At 37.6% G+C, this 20,238-nt stretch overlaps 2 protein-coding genes across 6 annotated transcripts; one reads left to right on the top strand and one right to left on the bottom strand.

Moving 5' to 3' along the window:
* Window positions 1-2,947: 2,947 nt before the first annotated feature.
* LOC131685746 (alpha-methylacyl-CoA racemase) lies at window positions 2,948-5,174 on the bottom strand. Its single transcript, XM_058969663.1, has 3 exons — window positions 4,980-5,174; window positions 3,635-4,916; window positions 2,948-3,517 (listed from the first exon to the last, which is right to left on the bottom strand). Exons 1-2 carry the CDS (start codon window positions 5,085-5,087, stop codon window positions 3,882-3,884), a joined length of 1,143 nt encoding a protein of 380 aa, XP_058825646.1. The 5' UTR covers window positions 5,088-5,174; the 3' UTR covers window positions 2,948-3,517; window positions 3,635-3,881.
* Window positions 5,175-6,330: 1,156 nt separating this feature from the next.
* LOC131685747 (TPR-containing protein DDB_G0280363) lies at window positions 6,331-12,798 on the top strand. 5 transcript variants are annotated; one of them, XM_058969666.1, is made up of 2 exons: window positions 6,331-6,815; window positions 7,595-12,798. In XM_058969666.1, the coding sequence occupies exon 2, from the start codon at window positions 7,958-7,960 to the stop codon at window positions 10,640-10,642; it is 2,685 nt and encodes an 894-aa protein (XP_058825649.1). In that variant the 5' UTR covers window positions 6,331-6,815; window positions 7,595-7,957; the 3' UTR covers window positions 10,643-12,798. The 5 variants fall into 5 exon arrangements, with proteins under 5 accessions (XP_058825649.1, XP_058825648.1, XP_058825650.1 ...); XM_058969665.1 differs by having other exon boundaries at window positions 6,331-6,473; XM_058969667.1 differs by having other exon boundaries at window positions 6,331-6,473; window positions 7,626-12,798.
* Window positions 12,799-20,238: the final 7,440 nt, after the last annotated feature.

Here is a 20,238-nt window from a genome sequence, read left to right on the forward strand (position 1 = left end):
AGTCAAAGGTGGTATAACGGCAAATGTAAAGGTAGAAACAACCTTTTGAAGACATGTAGTGCAGCTTAATGATTAAAGGTAATACTATTGGCAACAGCATCGTTTATTCAACTCACAATTCAGTCTAATTAAGATGGTTGAATAAAAGCTTTAATATTGTCGCTATTACATTTATTAGCAGTATAGTTCAGCCTAGTTGGAACTGGCGAATACTGGATTTTAAATAGGCTGAATAAACTGTTAATGTTTAAATAGTTCAGCGAAAGTTTTATTCAGCTTACATAACCTTTAATCTGCTTTAAATCAACAGGTAGTCTTATAGTTCAGCTCCTAATGTTTGTTGGGGTATGTAGAATGTTGTTACAGTACTGTTGATTGATTTTTATGAAGATCCGACATACGGTGTGGAAAAAACTGCGTTTTCGTTTGCGAATTTTATCCTTTCTCTTTTCAACCTTAATTCGTTCTTATTAATTATTTACGTTTTGCATCTCTACAATGAAAAAAATATATGGGAACAATTTTTTTAGCGTTGTCCTACTGGAGCTGGATTCTCGGAAGGGCTCCCTGTCAGAATCAATCACTACAAGTGCAGACGAGACGGGAAATGACACCTACTAAAACACTGCTTAAGGTTGGACAGAGAATGCGCAAAATTCGCAAGCGAAAAAAGCAGTTTTTTTCCACACCGTATGTCAGATCTTCATAAAAATCAATCACCGTATGTAGAATGTTGTTACAGTACTGCTGATTGATTTTTATGAAGATCTGACATACGGTGTGGAAAAAAACTGCTCTTTTCGTTTGCGAATTTTACCCTTTCTCTGTCCAACCTTAAGATCAATTGATTCTAATGGTGATATTGAGTGTACGGTTTAGATGTGCGGGCGTAGAGACATCATGATCGCGTGAGAATGAGCGTATATTTCTTCGTACTTGACTGCCTCTAATCGCAAGCCAGTCCCATGTAGATAGGGAATCCCATAGAACATGTGACTGACTTGCGATTATGGGCAGTTGAGACCGCGTTGATCAGATTGTTAGTGTAATGGCGTTCACTAAATCGTTGGACGCAGTTGCTCGCGATTGCATGTTCGTCTTTGTGTATCATCGCAAAGGAGCTCGAGCGTTTGTATGTTAACGTGACAGATCGCGTGGGGGTATTGTATATCGCGTGTGCTAGCTAATATGTAAGTTTGCGCATATAAAAATTCGCGTGACTATTCGCATGCTCTTGAACGATCACGCGGACCGTGAATCTGATACTTATTTTTCAGTGTGCAATACAGATTATCACTAGATCCCCCCAGAATGCGATTACCCCTGTTCTAGTTAATATACGTATTCATTACTTATGGCCCAGGCAAACCCTCATTTTTTCTATTATTCTTATCCTGAGCTAAACGAGTGAAGGCATTTTAGGGTTTCACAAAAAGAATCTGCCCATAAAGTAAGAAAAAGTCCTGAATAATTAACTATCTCTTAGATGCCAGTCCTGCACTCCTTTCCTGAACTAGCCTCATACCCACGGTCAAAAGAGTCGACAACTAGTAGGATCCACATGTCCCCCACCCAAGCGAATTGATCAAATTGCAAGTAGGAGTACACATCTACCAAAATCAGCCAATAAGACTTCCGAACCAATGAGAATGGATCATGCCAGTCGAAGGCCACAGGCCCAGCGCCATCTCATACAGTTCTTAACAACGCATGATAAGTCGTCAGTGATGCAATTAAAGTTTCGTGTTAATTTCGCTTGTCTTCTTCTTGATCACCTTTTGGGTCCCCTAGGTCTGAAGCGGATCAATCGACTATTAGTTAATCAGGGCGCTGTCAATCGTAATGTCCACGAATACTAAATTCCCTCCAGCTATTCTACAAGTTATTCTTTCTGTTCTAGTCTATTAATGATTGCTTAAATGGTTGTTGCATTAGATTGAATTATTCTGTTGTAACACCACTATGCTTGTTTAATATACTGGATATTGTTAGGTGTGATCCTCCTCATCAGACGTCCTCTCGTCTTCACTCCTAGTTTTCCTAACCTTGTGAAATGCCTCTCCCATTAGCTATACTAGCTGCTTATTCGATTCAATTAGGAAGATTAATATGCTACAGCTAAATCACTTAGAACAGACACCCAGGTATCGAACAAACAAGTATAAAATACTTGTTTTGCTCTTTGAACTAACCACCGCTAGACAACATATTGGCATAATCCAGTATAATTGTGATCAATTGTGTGGTCCACTGTCAATTCAGTAAAACTCACGCACTAAATGGAACAACGGTGGAATCATCACAATTTTCTTTGGATGCACCGTACATTTTTTCTCAACTTTTACGTTTACGCTGGACGTCTGTTCTCGATGCCTAAATAGATGTTGCTCCCCAGTTTAGCACGAACCGGAGGGAACTTGGCCTTGATCCCACTACTCTGACATTGATGTTACGTAATGTCCGTTGTGGAATATTGTTTGTTTGGGGGCCATTCATAAACAATGTCTCGCAGAAAAAAAGAATTAATCTAAAATACTTTTCCCCTTCAAGCACATTGCAACTTGTCACTTTTGTTGCTCCCGCTCAACTAGTAAGTCTCAAATTAATTTTCAGTTTTTATTCCGCTAAATTATGTTGCATTACGCTCCACCCTAACTGTTAATATTCGACATCATTTATAAACGGCCCCTTGGTGTATCTTTAGAGCAGACAATCCAATGCAAAATAGGATTGACAGGATTTTATTGCGCTTTTAGCACCTTGCGTCACATTGTTATGTTTGCCTACATACTAAGGGCCCTATTCTCACTGTCACGCCACCTAGTGACTAGAAGGAAATTTTCTTCTAGTCACTAGGCGACGTGACTGTGAGAATAGGGCCCCAAATCATATGATGTGATGGCCGGAAGATTAGAGAAGCAAACCCCCCCCCCCCCTTTTCTTTGATCGTCATAAATGTAAACAAACTTATTTATGACACAGCTTTTCTATTTATTGTCAACAAAACCAGAAAAAAAATGTTAACTCTGCACGTTCATTTAATTTTGAATCGATATATCACATATAGTGTACCGAAGCTTTGCAAAAACTTTGTGGATGTGAAGTTTACCATGTCGACTATAGTCAGCGTTTTTCTAAAGCAAAATATTATATCCATACCCTCGATTACAAAACATCATAAAATATCACATTTACAATCCCGCCCAGAGGCAAGTACTAAATCTTCAATGCAACGCAGCGCATTCATGACGAGGTGCTCGTTAGCGTTGATTTAAAAAAAAAACATTTGTTCTACCTACACCAACAGATTCCTCGGCCTCAATTATGTTTACTTAGACTAATTACATTTTAGGATAGACAAAAGCTTGGCTTCAATTGAAGAATACATATCAAATCATGATATGTAATCTTAGCATTAATCGGGTTTCTCTTCAAGTGGAAGTCAAATGAGGTTGCAGCTCTGTTGAATACTCGATGAAATCCAGTAACACCGCCGTGGCTATCATAGTTGGTTCTCCTGAAAAGGAAGTTATTATGTAGAACTCGAATGCGGTTTTGAAGATCCAGGCGTTCTAGTATTGTAGAGCAATCCTGGTAGATATGGTATAATCAAGGCGTTCGCGCAACTACTTACAATTTCGCACAGGACCCCAAAGTGCATTGATCTTTATCCTCACATATAACAAGTTATTACATCATTGTGTGACCATAGTTCCTTGGTCACATTTTGGAGTTGTTTAGTCACATTTTGGAGTTGTAATGGATATTCACGAAGCGAAGCCTACCTATTAGTTATTTGGTCTGCATTGAGATGCAGACTAATTAAGTAATATGTGTTAGGACAGCAATTGTTTCGTTTCGACGCCTTGTCGTCATTACGGTCACAGCTTAGGTTTTGCTGTCATTAATAATACCCCATCATGATATAGTTGCTCAATATCCTTGAACCGCAATCCTATTTCTTCCAAAATTTCCCGGATCATTTGAATTTCATTCTTTTGCTCGGAGACTGCACCTGATTTCGCCGGCGTTCTACTCAGCTTGGGAGCAGGGGCTGGAACTAATTCCATGCATTTGGTTGTTTCTCTTTTCAGAAAAACGTGTCGTTCACGGTTATGGGGATGTTCTTCTGCTTCGTTCATTTCAAGCACCGGAAAAACACAAGCATCTCTATGTTGAAAAATTTCGGTCCATTCATTTCTAGTTTTCGTACGGAAAACTGCCTCCAGCAAGTGTTGAGCCTTTTCCACATCCTCAAATTGTGGCAAATCCTCCGGTAAATCAAGACCGTCTAAGAGCTCTTTGTAGAACTGTGGCTCTATGGCCCCAACCGAGATATATTTTCCATCCTTTGTTTCGTAAGTATCGTAAAAGTGAACTCCAGTATCCAAGACATTCTCTCCGCGTGGTTTGCCCCAAATAGGAAGACTTTGAGAACGGAACAGCCAACTGGATACATAGGCTGCACCTTCAACCATAGAATGGTCTACGATTTGTCCCGTTCCAGAGTGATGTCTTTCCAACAGAGCCGCTAGAATTCCAAAGGCACAAAGTAGTCCGCCTCCAGCAAAATCGGCTACTAAATTAATCGGTGCTGTAGGTCGCTCCGTTTTCCTCCCAAGCATGGAAAGCACACCTGACATTGCGACGTAGTTGATATCGTGACCAGCACGAGGTGCTAATTGACCGTTTTGTCCAAAACCGGTTAACCGCGCATAGATTAGCCTTGGATTATCCTGCATCAATTCAATCGGCCCGAGTCCAAGTTTTTCCATTACTCCAGGACGAAAAGGTTCGATCAGTACATCACTCTTCCGGCACAAAGAGCGAACTATTTCGATTGCCTTTTGTTTCTTCAGGTTTAGCGATATGGTTCTTTTGCCACTTTGGAGGACATCTAAAGCGTTCGTTGGAGTCTAGGATATATTTTTATCCTAGATGTGCTTAGTTGATCGATACTTGCAGTGAGTTATACTAACCTTATCAATCCTAGTGACGGTAGCACCAAAGTCAGCTAGCACCATTCCGCAGAAAGGTCCAGGTGCCAAACCGGCAAATTCCAGCACTTTTAAACCCTTCAGGGCCATTTTACGATGTAGTTTATGGTTCAGTTTTTCAAATCAGTGCGCTGTTTTATATTCGGTTGGCCAAAGGTTACGTGCAATGAAGCGAAACACGCTGTGTTACTTAGAGCGCCCTCAATGTCATTTCGGTTGGATGGGGTTTGAAAAGTAACGCTATGTAACAACGTGCTTTGCCGCTTATGCAATTCTAGAGTACTTATTCAAAAGATCCTAAAGTGACATTCAAATGAGAAAAACGAGGTTAAGCTCGGTCTAACCATTCGGAATTTGATTCGGAGTCGGTATGGGTTCCAGCTCAAATGCAACAACCGATTCTGAAACCGACTGATTCGGAATCGGTTGTTGCATTTGAGTTGAAATCCTTACTGACTCCATTCAGAATTCCGAACCGATTCCGGAATGGGTTTAACCTTGGACGGGACTTGCCGATAGATGTTTTCATTATCTTTTTTTCTGTTCATTCTATCGTTCCTCTCACACAGCCTCTCTTTTTGCCTCACATAGTTTAAATGCATTTGACAGTACTCCCTAGCTGCATTTGACATTTGATTTTTTGCTATTTGCATGTCCGTCTCAGGGTTTAACTGAGAGTCACTAAGAACTGACATAGACTTTTTCTAGTTGAAACCTGGAAAATTCAACCAGTGACAATCGGTTTTTCTCTTTAGTGCTAATCCTTGATGTCGGAAGCAGTGCGCTGTATAGTACAAATACAGCGCACAATTTCCGACTTGATTCCATTGTTTAGAACCAGAGAAAATACGATTGCCGCTGATTGGATTTTCCAGTATTCAGGAACCAGAATACTAAACCGCCCAGTAAAGTTCAGCCGGAAATGAACTGGAATTCTGGCTGGCTCTAGTTCTTATTCCGGCTCCAGTGACACAACCGATTCTAGCTAGAATCGGTTGTGTCGTTGGAGCCGGAATATGAACTGGAACCAGCCAGAATTCCGGTTCATTTCTGGCTGAGCTTAACTGGGCGGTATATCTGGCAATGCTGGTCAGAATATCGAACGAGGGGCTTTCTGCTGTCATTCAACTAAAAGTCCATTCATAACATGTTCAGCAGCTTCGGCTCTGTGCTGTTATGGGTGTTTCCCAATGACAGTCGATCATTATAAAATTTGTTTTCGCTCTCTATCTCTTACGCATTTTAGGCGAAGTGTGCAAGAGAGATAGCATCAGAATAATCCCTCTAATGAGTTTGGGTGTGTTGGTGAAACTTGTAAAAGTAATGTAGCAACAGCTCGGTTCGGTTTGCTGTTTCGCGTAGCCGATTTTTTCCTTTATTTCGTTTATTTTAATTTGTTTTCTAAACTCGACAGTGTTTTAACATTGTTCTTCGATTTATCCGGTACAGTTTGTGCTAGTTGGTGTTTAATTTTTGGTACGTGTCAGTGATATAATTTGCTATCGAAAATAGACATTTTTCGTGGGAGAGTTGGACGAAGGAATTCGGGACACATCCATAGAAAAATTAGCTTTCGGAAGACTACAAGGAGAAAAGAGACAGCGCGGTTTGGATTTTTACCATGCAACTATCGAGCCATTTAGCTTGGACGTTTGTGTATGTGTGATATTGTTTCATTCGCATGTACGTAATTAATGATTAAGGGAATTTGAGCCCTTGCTGGACCACCACTAGTACGAACTGCGATTAATGAATGGCGATCTGAAAACACCGTATCCTCTGCGTGACGAAGATTATTGCTATGAAATTTTGATTATTGTATGTTGCAAAACACTCGAATGGATCGATGAATGCTGTGCATAGATTGCTCGATGGGTTTGAAGTATTAATTTGTAACTGTACTTACAATGAATAATAGGTTCACCGTTTAGAGCTTGATCCTATGGGACAAAACGGCTGAAGGAAAAGCGTAAAACTTTATTAAAAATACAAAGTTTTGCTCTGTGGTAAATCAATCTTCCCAAAAAAATGTCTTTTACTGTAGATGTTTTCAGAAAGATACGACATTTATCTTCCTTGACCTGATGTAAATTTTAACTAACAGGCCCTCGTATAATTAATAAATTACAATTACAATTACATTTCTAGAGGATTTTAGTTACTTCCGTTTGTTTCGTTCTCTAGGCCATTCTAATTTTCATTGATAATAACTTTTTTAAATAGAAAAGCTCTCGAAAATAACATGTACAAACTTAAAACAAATGTCGGCTTAGCATTGGACTTAATGCAGGGACATTGTAAACTTTATTCAATATAATAAAAAATATTGATCATTTTCAGACAGTTTTAAGATATAGGCGGATATTTGTTGACCTGCATTGTAATCTATTCTTAAACAAAAGTTATGAAACGTGCCAACAAATCTACCGAACCTTGAACGATGAGCAGCGAACTGAATGAATGAATAAAATAAAACTTTCAAATCCATCAACCATGAATGCATTAAAATGTGGTCTTCAATTTAGCTGGTACACTGGTTGATATTGATAAGACCAATGATTATGTACAACAATGAAAATGCAATGCAATCAATCTAGCCACAATCAACGAGGAAAGGTTTAATATTAGAGCACAGCTCGTGACATAACAAGACTCTTCTAGTATGGGAAACAGTGAATAAGCAAGCGACTGCCAGTCAGAAGCAACACGAAAAGAAGAACAAATGTGCCTTGAATGTACTTGAAGACACCCATGTGCCTTATTCGTTATTAGAAGTGAGAGTGCGAACTGCATTAATTACAATTTGTGAGCTTCAATAGAAGGCCGTTTACTGTACCTATCGTCATGCTTTCTAATTTGGAACGATGGCAAAGATGATTCGCGAAGCCAACTGGAATGTTTGGGAAGCAATGTGAATCTATCGGTCAAATTTAGAAGAGTGAACCTTCGCGTAATTCAACATGGGCGATGCTAAGGTTAAACCACCTTTCTTTGGTAATCAGCCCTATCAGCAGGCGAGCACTTCAAAAGCTATGACTGGTCCAGCACATGCAGATGTGGTTGATCAACAGAAGGCGTGTTCGTCTAACTTGAAAAGTGTAGGTAAAGATGAGGCAGCCGCAAAAAGTCCTTGCAAATATGAACAGCTCAAAACCCGTAAAGCAGAACTGGAGAAAAAACTCAACGAGAAATATGCTCAGCTTCAGCAAGTCAAACGAGAAGAAGCTCAGCTTATTGGAATGTATCCGAGCGATTTCAGCGCTGGTGTTGGTAGTCAGGATCAGAACGGGACAGCACCCACCCTTAGACGGAAAATCGGTACTAGCTTTAAGTTACCGGAAAATTTGTTGAACAACAAAGAAGACGACATCAACAAGCTGCTTTTGGAGAAGCAAATTCAGCAGCAAATATCGGAGGCGTCGCTCAGGCTGTCCAATGACACATCTCAGCCCAAGTCGGTTAGGCGTACGCACAAACAAAGCTACGAAAATGCCCAACAGAAACTATTGGCAATTAATCAGAATTTAAGTGTTCTGAAAAAACGCCAACAAGCAGCTGAACAGCAGAAGCCACCTGCCACGCGAGACGACATCGATCTTCATAAATGCAATAATGCAAGTCGCTTTCGATCGAACAGTAACAGCAGCAACATGATGATGATGAGCGCTTCCGAGCGCAGAAATTCCGTCAAGTCCAACACATCTTCGAATCATTCCATCAGCCTAAATAGCTCAGTTGGCTCTGGTTCTAAGCAACAACAGCTGATGGTGCAGATCCCGGGACAACATCCAGGGCACTATCATTCTCAGCAGATCTCACCTTACTCCATCCACTCAGGAACGCTCTGTGTTATGCCGTCTGGTTCCCAGAGTATGACTCCAGCTGCATCGGCTGCGATGGTGTCCCAGTTAAGCATGCTACGACATCGAGCTCGTCACGATAGTATCAGCGGTATTGTCAACTACGATTTTTCTGGATCTGCAGCAGATGCCGCTAAAATGTCTCCAGTCAGTAGTGGCAGCGGGCATCACCACCATCCTCATTCGCATCAACACTTTCAGCAACAAATGCAACATCCATCTCAATCTCCTCAAAGTGGGCCTAGTCGTTTAAACAAACTAATCCATCAGCAAATGCACAGTTACAGTCCTCCACCGGGGCACGGAGGAAGTCCTGGATACGTAATGTCACCCCCAGCGAGCGCATCTTCCGCTGCTGTAGAACAGGCTTTTGTGTATGATGCTAAAATAATCTCGAGACTACAACCGCCGCCACCGCCTCCGCCTTTGCCAGCACCAGCACATGTTCCATTAAAAAACTCTGCTTATAACAACTCCGGTAGCACTTTCGACGCTCAACAGGAAACAAGCGCAGGTCTTGGAGGATACTGGATGATGCTGGAAACTGGAGAAAAAGTATGGTGTTCTGTTGATAATCGTTTCGCTAGCTTGGACCGAAAACAAGCCGGTGGCAGCATGAAGTTGTCTCGTTCAAAGCTCAATCAATATCCACACGCAGTACCTACGAAGAGTAATTCAATGGGGAACTTTGATTTTATCAACAAGCAGCATCAACAACAAATAGATGACTCGAATCAACAAGACACTATCTCAGTAACTTCTGGATCCAGCGAACACAAAAGACGGGAGAAGGTTTGGCGGGAAACTTCACTCGATAGTCCTGTTGTAAAACATAAAACACTTCCTTCTCCGTCTTCATCCCCAATGTCCAATCCACCACCGCTTCCTGCCTATCCTCAACCGCCACCACCTCCAATGCAGATGCAAACATCTGTTCAAACTCCGCTACACATCAACGTTGATGGTAGCTATGCAATGTCATCTGCGTCTCCGCTGCTACTCTCGCCACAGCAAATGCGCTATTATCAGCAAAAGCAACAGCAAATTTTAGAGCATCAACGCCAACAGCGCCTTAGAATCAAGCAACTTGAAGAGCAGAAACAACAGGCATACCTTCGCGAACAACAGCAACATCAACAGCATCTATTGCAGCAAAAACTCCTACGTACTCCTCCGCAACCACCGAAACATCGGAATCATTACACGCAGTCCCTCCACGTTCCCAATCAGCAACATCTGGATTTGTTGCCACGATCCTCGCAATATTACGACAGCGAAAACCACAATCTTCCGCCGCACTACTATCAGTGCCAAGAAACAACTCTCCAAAGCAATCTCTCTTCCCGCCATCCCGATCTCCTCATTTCCCCGACTCTGTCGACCTCTTCCTCCAACACTCTTACATCCCCAACCCTACGACAGCAATGTTCCATATCACCCACTCCCTCGACGTTAACGACCACATCGGCGGGTGCAACTATTCACTCCACACCGGACATCCAAACCGAGTCACCGAAAAATGTAACCGTCGTCCAACAGGGCAAGATACAACCATACAAGGAAGTTACCAAACCATTCGAGATGTCCGATTTCTACAAATATTCTACCAAGTACCGGCAGAAACAACAACAGCAACTTCAACAACACCAACACCTGGGACAACTGAGCCCTAATGGGAACAGCTGTGAAGGCGCGTCCGGCTCAAACACGAGCGGGGAAGTCATACAGAAGACCATATACCAGCCGCCGAATCCGTCGATATGTCATCCCATAAATTACAATTGAGTAAGTACTGCGATTAACGCCGTGCAGGTCACAATGAGACAGGTAACTTAGGATTTATTTTGCTTTGCTTTTCAACAGAAGTTGGGTCTAAATCGATTTGCCAGTTGTCTTAGTTTGAATTAGTTTAAGTCTCATTTTCCTGGATGAAAATGTTTAGAACTAACTATATGTCTAAGGAGCGAAGCGTGAACGAATCTACTGCACGTTACGTCATCATGAAGTGTAGACTGAAAATGGTGTAATTTGACCAATTGTTTGGTATTTTGATTGAATACTTTGTAAATACATGGTACATTTTGTACCCTTTTGACGGACGGTACCATCTACAGGATCATAGAGCATTGTGTCGAAAATATGTTCAATAATCCGATCGAGGGTAGATGTGGCTTCTATCTTGGTTTTGATTTAGCTTTCTTTAACGTTTTAGGAGGGTAAAATACCTCACCCAATACGTTCAGATGCTTGGCTGAGACAGACCTAATGGTGTCGTTTCGACAAGTGACTCTGAAAAAAACGGTTCTTATTAGATTATAAAAATGTACCTACAGTTAAAAGGTTATTTCCTCGGTTTTCGTCGAAGCTTCTGAATAATGGTTCTGCATCTAGAAAACCCCTTTGCATTGTGCCCGTACTAATACCTAAGTTGATATCAATAGGGAACTGTTTTGTACATGTTTACATGAATCACTGTGATTAAAATCATCCACTTGCTGATGTGTCATATGATTTTGAATTGCTATCAGCAAGTTTTCCTGAAAGCCAGTAGCTCACTGCGCACTTGAAAATTTGGCATTTGATTTGTGCTCAAAAGTAGAATCTATAGATGTTGGTGCTTTACACAAAAGTAACAAATAGTTAACTGCATCCACATTCCGTTGATGTAAACCACATCGTTTGAATTCATTCCTTAAAGTGCGTTCGAGGTTTTCCATATTTTTAACCGCTTCGTTAAGCAACGGAGCAATCTCACTTCGTGGTAGCAGATCCCCTGGATGCTCAATTCACAGATCGACTAGGAGTTGGTTCTTTTGTGTATCTAACTGGGGACGTTCTCTAAATAAAACACTCCGTTACTTCAGACTGCCGAACGTGAGCTGTCGGCTCTGGCTTACTCTACATATATTCAAATATATTCGAACTCATTATACCATATATAATGTGTGTGTACTATCTTCTCGAGGGTGTTTACGTTACACCGCAGTCGATACATCACAGTTCTTCCTCCTAAGAAGTATCATGCAATTCCAAGAACATAACTACATTATTTGCTTCTTTTACTAGTTAACATTTTTACACTTAATTTTGACCGAACTTCGTTCGGAATGCAGAGCATTATCTTTCTGCTAGCTTCCTATTCATAATTCGTTTTTCGACAATTTGCATAAATAAAATCGTGATCTTTTTTTAATTTCCTAATTCTGCTAGATCCACGTACGTTTAATTCTAATAATTTTGAATCCTTTGATCCCTTCATTGTCTTCGGTCGTTTTTCAACATTCGTGTACGACGGTGGAAACCCGAGGAATTCACTTTCTAACGATGCCGATCGATTGCGCTTTAGATTTTTCCTGCTGTCCACTGCAACGTTACGACGTGGGATTTCCTTCGAAAGCCTCAACTGCCCTCTGGCTGCTACCGCCAGCACGCTTCCAATTGCTACCTGAGTCATCGTCCGACGAATCCTCCAATTTTGAACGTAGTCCCTTGAAATACTCGCTAAGTTTCTTATCTGTTCCTGAGTCCACTTCCTCTATGAATTTTACCGAATTTCTGGTAGCATTTTTTAGTTTTAACTCGTCAAAAACTGTTGATCCACTTAGCGTGATGAACAGCGCCTTTTTAGACTGTTCAGGAATATTGTTGTATTCAAAAAAATAACTAAGACGCTCAATATAATTACTAAAAGATGTGCCCGCAACATATGTGTCAATGGTGCCAACAATATTATTAGCCATAGCGATAGTTTCTTTTTACTAAAAATTATTGAGAAAAATATAGAGCTTACCAGATCGCTTCCTCTCACCACAATTTACGATATTCTAAGCGTCTTTACGCTGTTCTTGGTGGTCAATCTCTCCCTGGAATATTGTATTCAGCCACTCAGCGAATTTACATCAACCTATTAAAGAAAGGAAACGGAATTACTATAAATTCTCGATACAGATTTATCTTTTTTTTTAAAAAAACTTATGTTAAAGCACTTATGCTTTCCGGATAAATTTCTATAGATTTGCTAAATTTGTATAGATTGCTAAAATTGTATAGATTGCTAAATTTGTATAGATTTGTTAAATTTCTATTGTATTTTCCTACTTTTGCAAATGGCGATCTTTTCTTCTACAAGCTTTCTTGTTCAATTTTTTTGTCTTACCACAAAGCCGCTATTGACTAGCGTGCGGCTTGTACCACTCAGGAACTTTTTCCACACAAATGCTTTCTTAAAAGCCAGTTTACGCGGTTATTAAACCGGGACTAATCCCAAATGCACGCTTGATAAAAAAAAAACTTTTTTTTTAACACCTCCTTGCTCGTCGTCACTTTTGTGTATCTAACTGGGGACGTTCTCTAAATAAAACACTCCGTTACTTCAGACTGCCGAACGTGAACTGTCGGCTCTCCATCTGGCTTACTCTACATATATTCAAATATATTCGAACTCATTATACCATATATAATGTGTGTGTACTATCTTCTCGAGGGTGTTTACGTTACACCGCAGTCGATACACCACAGGTTCCAGGACTATTTGAGCGATTTAAAAAAACTGACGTCGAATGGCTGTGTAATTTACATAGTGTTAGGTGACAAGCAAAACAAGAACCATCCTCTTCTTACACAAAGCGATTAGATCCGTTGATACGTGTGATGTATGTCCGTCGACGAAAATGATTACTGGAAACGGATTTTTTTTTTTGGAAGAAACACATTTCTCATGCAGAGAAAAAAAGTATCTCTCGGCTTCCAACCGGAGTCAGTTTCCTCAGCTGCCCATTCATTTGGAAGTCTTCGAAATATTTCACTAGAGATTCTTTGTTTATAAGGAAATAGCTCCATAGTTGGTGCAAGCATGTCAGCAGCATTGCGGGAGAAAAGAGCCGCGTAGGATTCTTTGTCTGAATTGCCGACCCGAGTATGAACTTGTCTTCCATCTGCTTCTACTAGCACTACGTCTCGAGTTGGAGTCGTGCGGATAGCAGTTTAACCCATATTAAAAATTTGCTTTGGATGTTTCATAACCTCCCCTAACTGATTCGACTTTTTTCTCCAAATCATCTTTTGATTTGCTCGCTGTAGCTGTACATTTCAACAATGAGCCCACAACCCAACCCAAATGACAAAACGCGGTTCAGGAACTTCATCTTAAAATGGATTTTTTATTTTGATTAATTTGATGTATTTCGCAACAAAAGCTTGAAGACGTAGTGTATTTATTGGGAGCCTTGGCCATACCAATCAACCATTTCGTCATACAATCTTCATCTTCAAGACTGTTGATGGGCGGTGCTCCTGGTGTAGAAGTCGAATATCGCTGTTTGATTTTATCGCGGATGGTTCCGAAACTTCAGACGCAGCGCGGACAAATCCAACTTTTGTCACACTATCCACTGCTTGGTATAGTTGCTCTAAAAGGTGCATACGTTTTTTTGGGAGCCATCGTAACTGAAATTCAGCCACGGTATTACGTATGGTGAAGCCTGAATTCTTTAGCAATTTGTTTACTAATAAAAAGCACCAACATAAATAAAAATGATACGAATTCGATGATTATCTAACAATTCTTACCCATGGGAATGAATTAAATGCAGTATAACCTAGAATTTACTTAAAAAATAGAAGAAAAATTACTTTAAAATTTTCACGCACTTTTAGCCATTTTGCTAAGCGGAGGGCTACGTTTGACAGTTGAGAGCATGCGTTTTTATTTATGTTTTATTCATTGCGCAAAGTGCACCAAACTGTGCAAATAGTTATACCCCGACGTTGTGTATAACGCAATGAAACTTTTAAAATAATAATGCGAAGTGAAGAAGACATGATGGTGCCAAAATAATAAGTTTTAGAAAAACATGCGGTATTAGGCACTGCGCGGAATTGACTCAAATACTAGTCTTTTCCATGATCCGGATAACCGAGTCTTGTATACTAGTTAAATTACTTTATTTAATTATTTTTATCGAGAGGGAATCTTTAAACGACACCACTGTCTGATGGCTCGAGGTAGTGTCAGATTTTTAATGCAGTGCTTTGTAGTGAGCCTACCGCGACCACCGTTTTGGCACTACTTCGGTAGGGAGGGATCTTGTACTTTTTCGTCGCTGCAGTTTCTTACTCGTGGTCCAGCATATGTTGTATAACTGGCCTGTTCAGGATTGCTGCAAGGAAGCAGACTCGGCCAGTAATATTCCTCTTCTGTTTTAATGACGTCAATATTAAATTATAAGGAACTCTTTCTTTCGCCGACGATATACAAATTTTTTGACAAACGGCTTCAAGGCAGTTTGGGTTCATCTTCCGAATAGTGAAACGGTCTGACACAAAGTGAGCTTCTTTGTTAATTAATGTGTTACAGAGGTCTATTTTGTTTAATATTTTCCTGCGCTAGCTATTTTGCGCAATCTGATCAAGTGCACAAAATGCTACGCTGGCGTCTGGTGTCCAGTGCCGGCACGTTGCTGCTAGTGCCCTCGATTGTGGATGTTGCTTACTACTGACAGGTGAAATTGGCGAACGGTGTTGGCGTGCCTCTGGCGATAACTTCTCTTTCCCGTCCCGAGCCGATGGTGCTTGGTTCCACATGATTTGGGTTCCTCGGCTGCATTTCTCTCTTGTTAGGATATTTCGAATGGTAGTTAATAAAATTACGAATTTATTTAATTATTCAAAAAAAACTTATGCTAAATTTACTTATACACTTCACTACCCTATACTTCTAATGGTCTTAGCGTTCTAGCTCCAACTGATTGATGTGTTCTTCTGCAGTGGCTGTTGTTTTAATTTGCGTCGACCGGCTTCTCAGGAAAACATCTATTGGCTGGTGCGATTATCGCGAACAACACATGGCGCGTAGACAATTTTCTAGGTACAGTGTCGGCGACCAATATCCTGCTGAAATAGGGTAGTGTGTGCATTAACTTCTCCCTTCTTCAAAAGACTGTCCTCAAAGTCTCGAAGAACGTTCTTGTTGTATTTCAATACATCTCCCAGTTGAAATATCTAGATACGAATTCTATATTTCTTCTTTTTGTATATTATTCTTAATATCTGTACTTCCAGTTTTCAATCGAATTATATATTCCAATTACTATTATCATTAGTGTAATAGTGAAAACACCTATCGTGCTGAAGAGATTGAATCTCCATTAACTGACTTATTTTGAAGATAAACGAGTTGTAACATAGAGCTATGCTTTAAAGTAAGATTTCCCAAATACTCAGGAGATGGACTATCGACAATACCATCCTCGTTTACTATTAGTCCTGTTGTTAGTCTGAATTCTTTTTGTGGTGTCTCAATAGTAGCATTTGAGTAATAATTGTCTTCCAAACGTTGAACGCATTCATCAAATGGTAATAGGTACGATCCTTCCAAAACTTGGGTATGATTGCTACAATTTGATTGTAATGTTTTATTTATATTATTCAGAAGAACTGTTGCATCACTGATTCTTCTCACCATTCCGTTTGCATAAACCTTTTCGTAAGTACAATTAGCCTGCTGTAGTTGTATCAAATTATTGACACATCGACTAGTTATTTTTAACAGATCAGGACCACACAAGAAGTAGTCTAAATCTTGCGAACATTGTTTTGGTGTTTCATATACTTATGTGACTTATTGACGAGAATATAATTTGATTGAAGGGAAATTCTTTTTTGATTGTGAATTATATATATATATATATATATATATATATATATATATATATATATATATATATATATATATATATATATATATATATATATATATATATATATATATATATATATATATATATATATATATATATATATATATATATATATATATATATATATATATATATATATATATATATATATATATATATATATATATATATATATATATATATATATATATATATATATATATATATATATATATATATATATATATATATATATATATATATATATATATATATATATATATATATATATATATATATATATATATATATATATATATATATATATATATCTATATATTCATAATCATATGTTTTGTTTAATTACTGTGGAATTTTTAGCATATAGATCACATGAGTTGTATTGATAGCAACTTGTGCTGTGGCTTTTGTCAGCATATTTTCAAATGAAGTTACTGGGATGTTTTGTTCGATCAAAAATGTCATAATCTTTGAGAAATCTTTAGTTGATAAAATTCGACTACTGGGAATTCCATATTTGGCAAGGAGTACAGCATCTTCAAGTATTTCGATGTGATGGTATGTTGCATCTATATTCAAAATTATCTGCCGTAAATTCATCTCAACGACTTGTTGTTCTTTTGATTTAAAATCCAATTGTAATAGATCATTCGCCATTTTATTTAAATGCTGCATTTTCTGCATTAGGAGTTCCAGCTACCCATTTCAGTACTTTTCCAATGCTGTCCCATCTCTTTTGGCGATGTGTTTGAGAAACCAATTTATAATATGTATGAGTCAATAGTAAGTATTTGTTTTGTAATAATGTATACAATTGATGATTATAAACATTGTTTTCAATGATTTTTTTTAAATTTGATAATTGTTGTTCCTATTTCAAAAAAATTAATTTTACATTTGGAAGATTTTATCTCAAATTTACTTTATGAATTTTTCGATTATTAGAATCGATTACAAATGTATCATGATTTTATTTAATTTTAATCTTTTTGAATTTACTTTTTCTTTTTGAAATTTCATTGGTTTTCTCAAAAGCATACGTTCCTTGATCAAATACAGGGTAATCTTTATTTTGGATGTTATCATTCTTTTGTCTATATATTTGGGTAATTGTTTCGTGGCTCTTAATTTTTCGTAATGCTCTTTGATCTCCATTTAATTTTTTTTGTCATTTTCTCCAATGTACACAATATGTGGAGTTTTGTTTATAAATGAATGGATTGTATTGTTATATTTATAAACTGCACTTCTCATCAATTCTGGAATAGTAATTTGTGGTGATTCTTTTTTAATACATCGTGAAATTTCTCTCAGTGTTGAATGACTTCTTTCTATTTGACCGTTTCTTTCAGATCTATGAATCGGAGTTTCATAAATTTCGATATCTAAATTTCTCAATCTTTGTTCAATTACATTTCAACTAAACGAACTTTCGTTATCTAATACTATCATTTTTGGAATATTCCATTCATGTACAATATCTAACAGAGCTTCTTCAATATCTAGAAGCGATTTTGATTCAATTGGTTTGAATTTTAAATATTTTGAAAATTTATCAATTGAACTTAAAACAAATTATTTTGATCATATACAAAATATCAATATGAATTGTTTTTCCAGGATACGTTGGAATAGGTGTTTTGAATAGTATAAATTCTTGGGGATTGCGCTTCTACTTTTCTGTTTTACTAGTTTCACAATTTTTTACGAATTGACTAACAATTTTCCTCATTTTCGGAAAGTAAATTTTTTTCAATAATTGATTTGAATTTGCTTGAGAATTTCTATGATGATTTTTTTTTAATTTCTTCTAATTGCCTTTCTTCTTTATTTAAATCTTGTACATTGATTTGTGAAAATCTAGCTCTTATTTGTCTAGGATTAAACATTTCTCGGTAAACTTCTTGAATTACTCTCATTATTTGTTCATCTGTATAAATCCCATTTAATACTCCTGGATTAAAATACTCTTTCAATTTATCGCTTAGGAATTCTTTTGAAAATCTTCTCTCAATGAAAAAGTGTCTTATAATTACCAACCGTAACTTGAATTTTCACCAAATTTGAAAATTAATTGATTTGCGAAAACATTTACAGGAGCTTCTGTGGAAGGAATATAGGAACTGTCATCATCTTCCTCTGAATGTTGGGTGGCCATCATTGAGTTAATTTGAATTCGTGACAACGCATCTGCTACTATGTTTGCCTTTTCTCGTTTGTAATGAATTTCGTGGTCATGCTCTTCAATAAAAACTTTTCATCTTTTGAGTTCGGCATTATTATTTTTTGGTGAAATTGTGGAAGTTAATGGTTGATGATCAATAAAAATTTTAATTTTGTGACCATAAATAAAATTTCTCAGAGATTGCAATGCCCAAACTATTGCAAGAATTTTCTTTTTCATTCGTTGGATAATTTTCTTCCCCACTTGAAGGTGTTTTGGAAATAAAAGTTATAGGTCTTTCTCCATCATGAAATTCTTGAGATAATACTGCTCCAATTACTTTGTTGGAAGCATCAGTTGTTAATAAAAAAAGGTTTGCTAAAATCTGGAAATGATAAAACATCATTTGAAGAAAGAATATTCTTTAATAATTTGAAATTTTTTCGACCTTCATCATCCAAAGTGATTTTATGATTTTTCGACTCTTAAGGATTTGACGATGACCATTTTCTTCTTTCAAATTTTTTTTGAAGGTTTGGCAATCCTAAAAACACACGATGCTCTCTTAAATTGATTGGTTGTGGGTATTTTTGAACACTTTCAATTTTTTTGGATTTGGTTTCCTGCCATCTTTTGATACTATAAATCCTAAAAATTCAACTTCAGTTTTCAACCATTCGGATATATCAGGTTGTATTTTGAAATTAGCCTTTCGTATGGTTTCAAGTATAATTTCTAAATTTTTCTCCGAAAATCAATATATCATCTATGTAAACATAACAAATTTTACCAATATGTTCGTGTAAAACATCATCCATTACACGCTAAAATATTGCTGGTGTATTTTTAAGCCCAAACGGTAAACGTACAATTTAATATTTTCCATTATTAACCGAAAATGCTGTTTTTTTTAAGATATTTCTCATTCATTGGAATTTGGTGAAAACCAGATGTCAAACCAATAGTAGTAAACTATTTAAAAATTTGCTAAAATTGTGTACGTTTCTGGTATTGGATAACAATCACTAATAGGTTTTTGATTAATTGTTCTAGAATCAATCACTAATTTGAATTTCTTTTTTCCTGAAGCGTCATCTTTTTTGGAACAATCCATACTGGTGAATTATATGGGGAACGTGATGGTCGTATGATTCCGTCGCTCAACATTTTGTCAATTTGTTGACAAACTTCTTCTTAAAAAAACTGTGGATATGTTTTTGAGTAAACTAGGTTTTCATCAGTGGTTCCTATATCAGCACTAACTTTAGAAGTATATGTTAATTTTTCGTCAGGAGGATGAAACAAGTTTTGATATCTTCCTAATATATTATAAACATTTTCTTTTTCAATTTCCGATAAGTGATTATCGCGAATAGTTTATTTTATTTATTTCTTCCAATTTGTGCTGTAATACAGGAATCGAAAACTTTTGTCAATAAAAAGTTTTTCATTTGAAGTATCTATGACAGCTTTAATTTCTTTTAAAGTATCTTGTCCGATGATAGCGTCAAAAGTTTTTA

Source organism: Topomyia yanbarensis, chromosome 2 (assembly GCF_030247195.1).
Source record: "Topomyia yanbarensis strain Yona2022 chromosome 2, ASM3024719v1, whole genome shotgun sequence".
Lineage (NCBI taxonomy): Eukaryota > Metazoa > Arthropoda > Insecta > Diptera > Culicidae > Topomyia > Topomyia yanbarensis.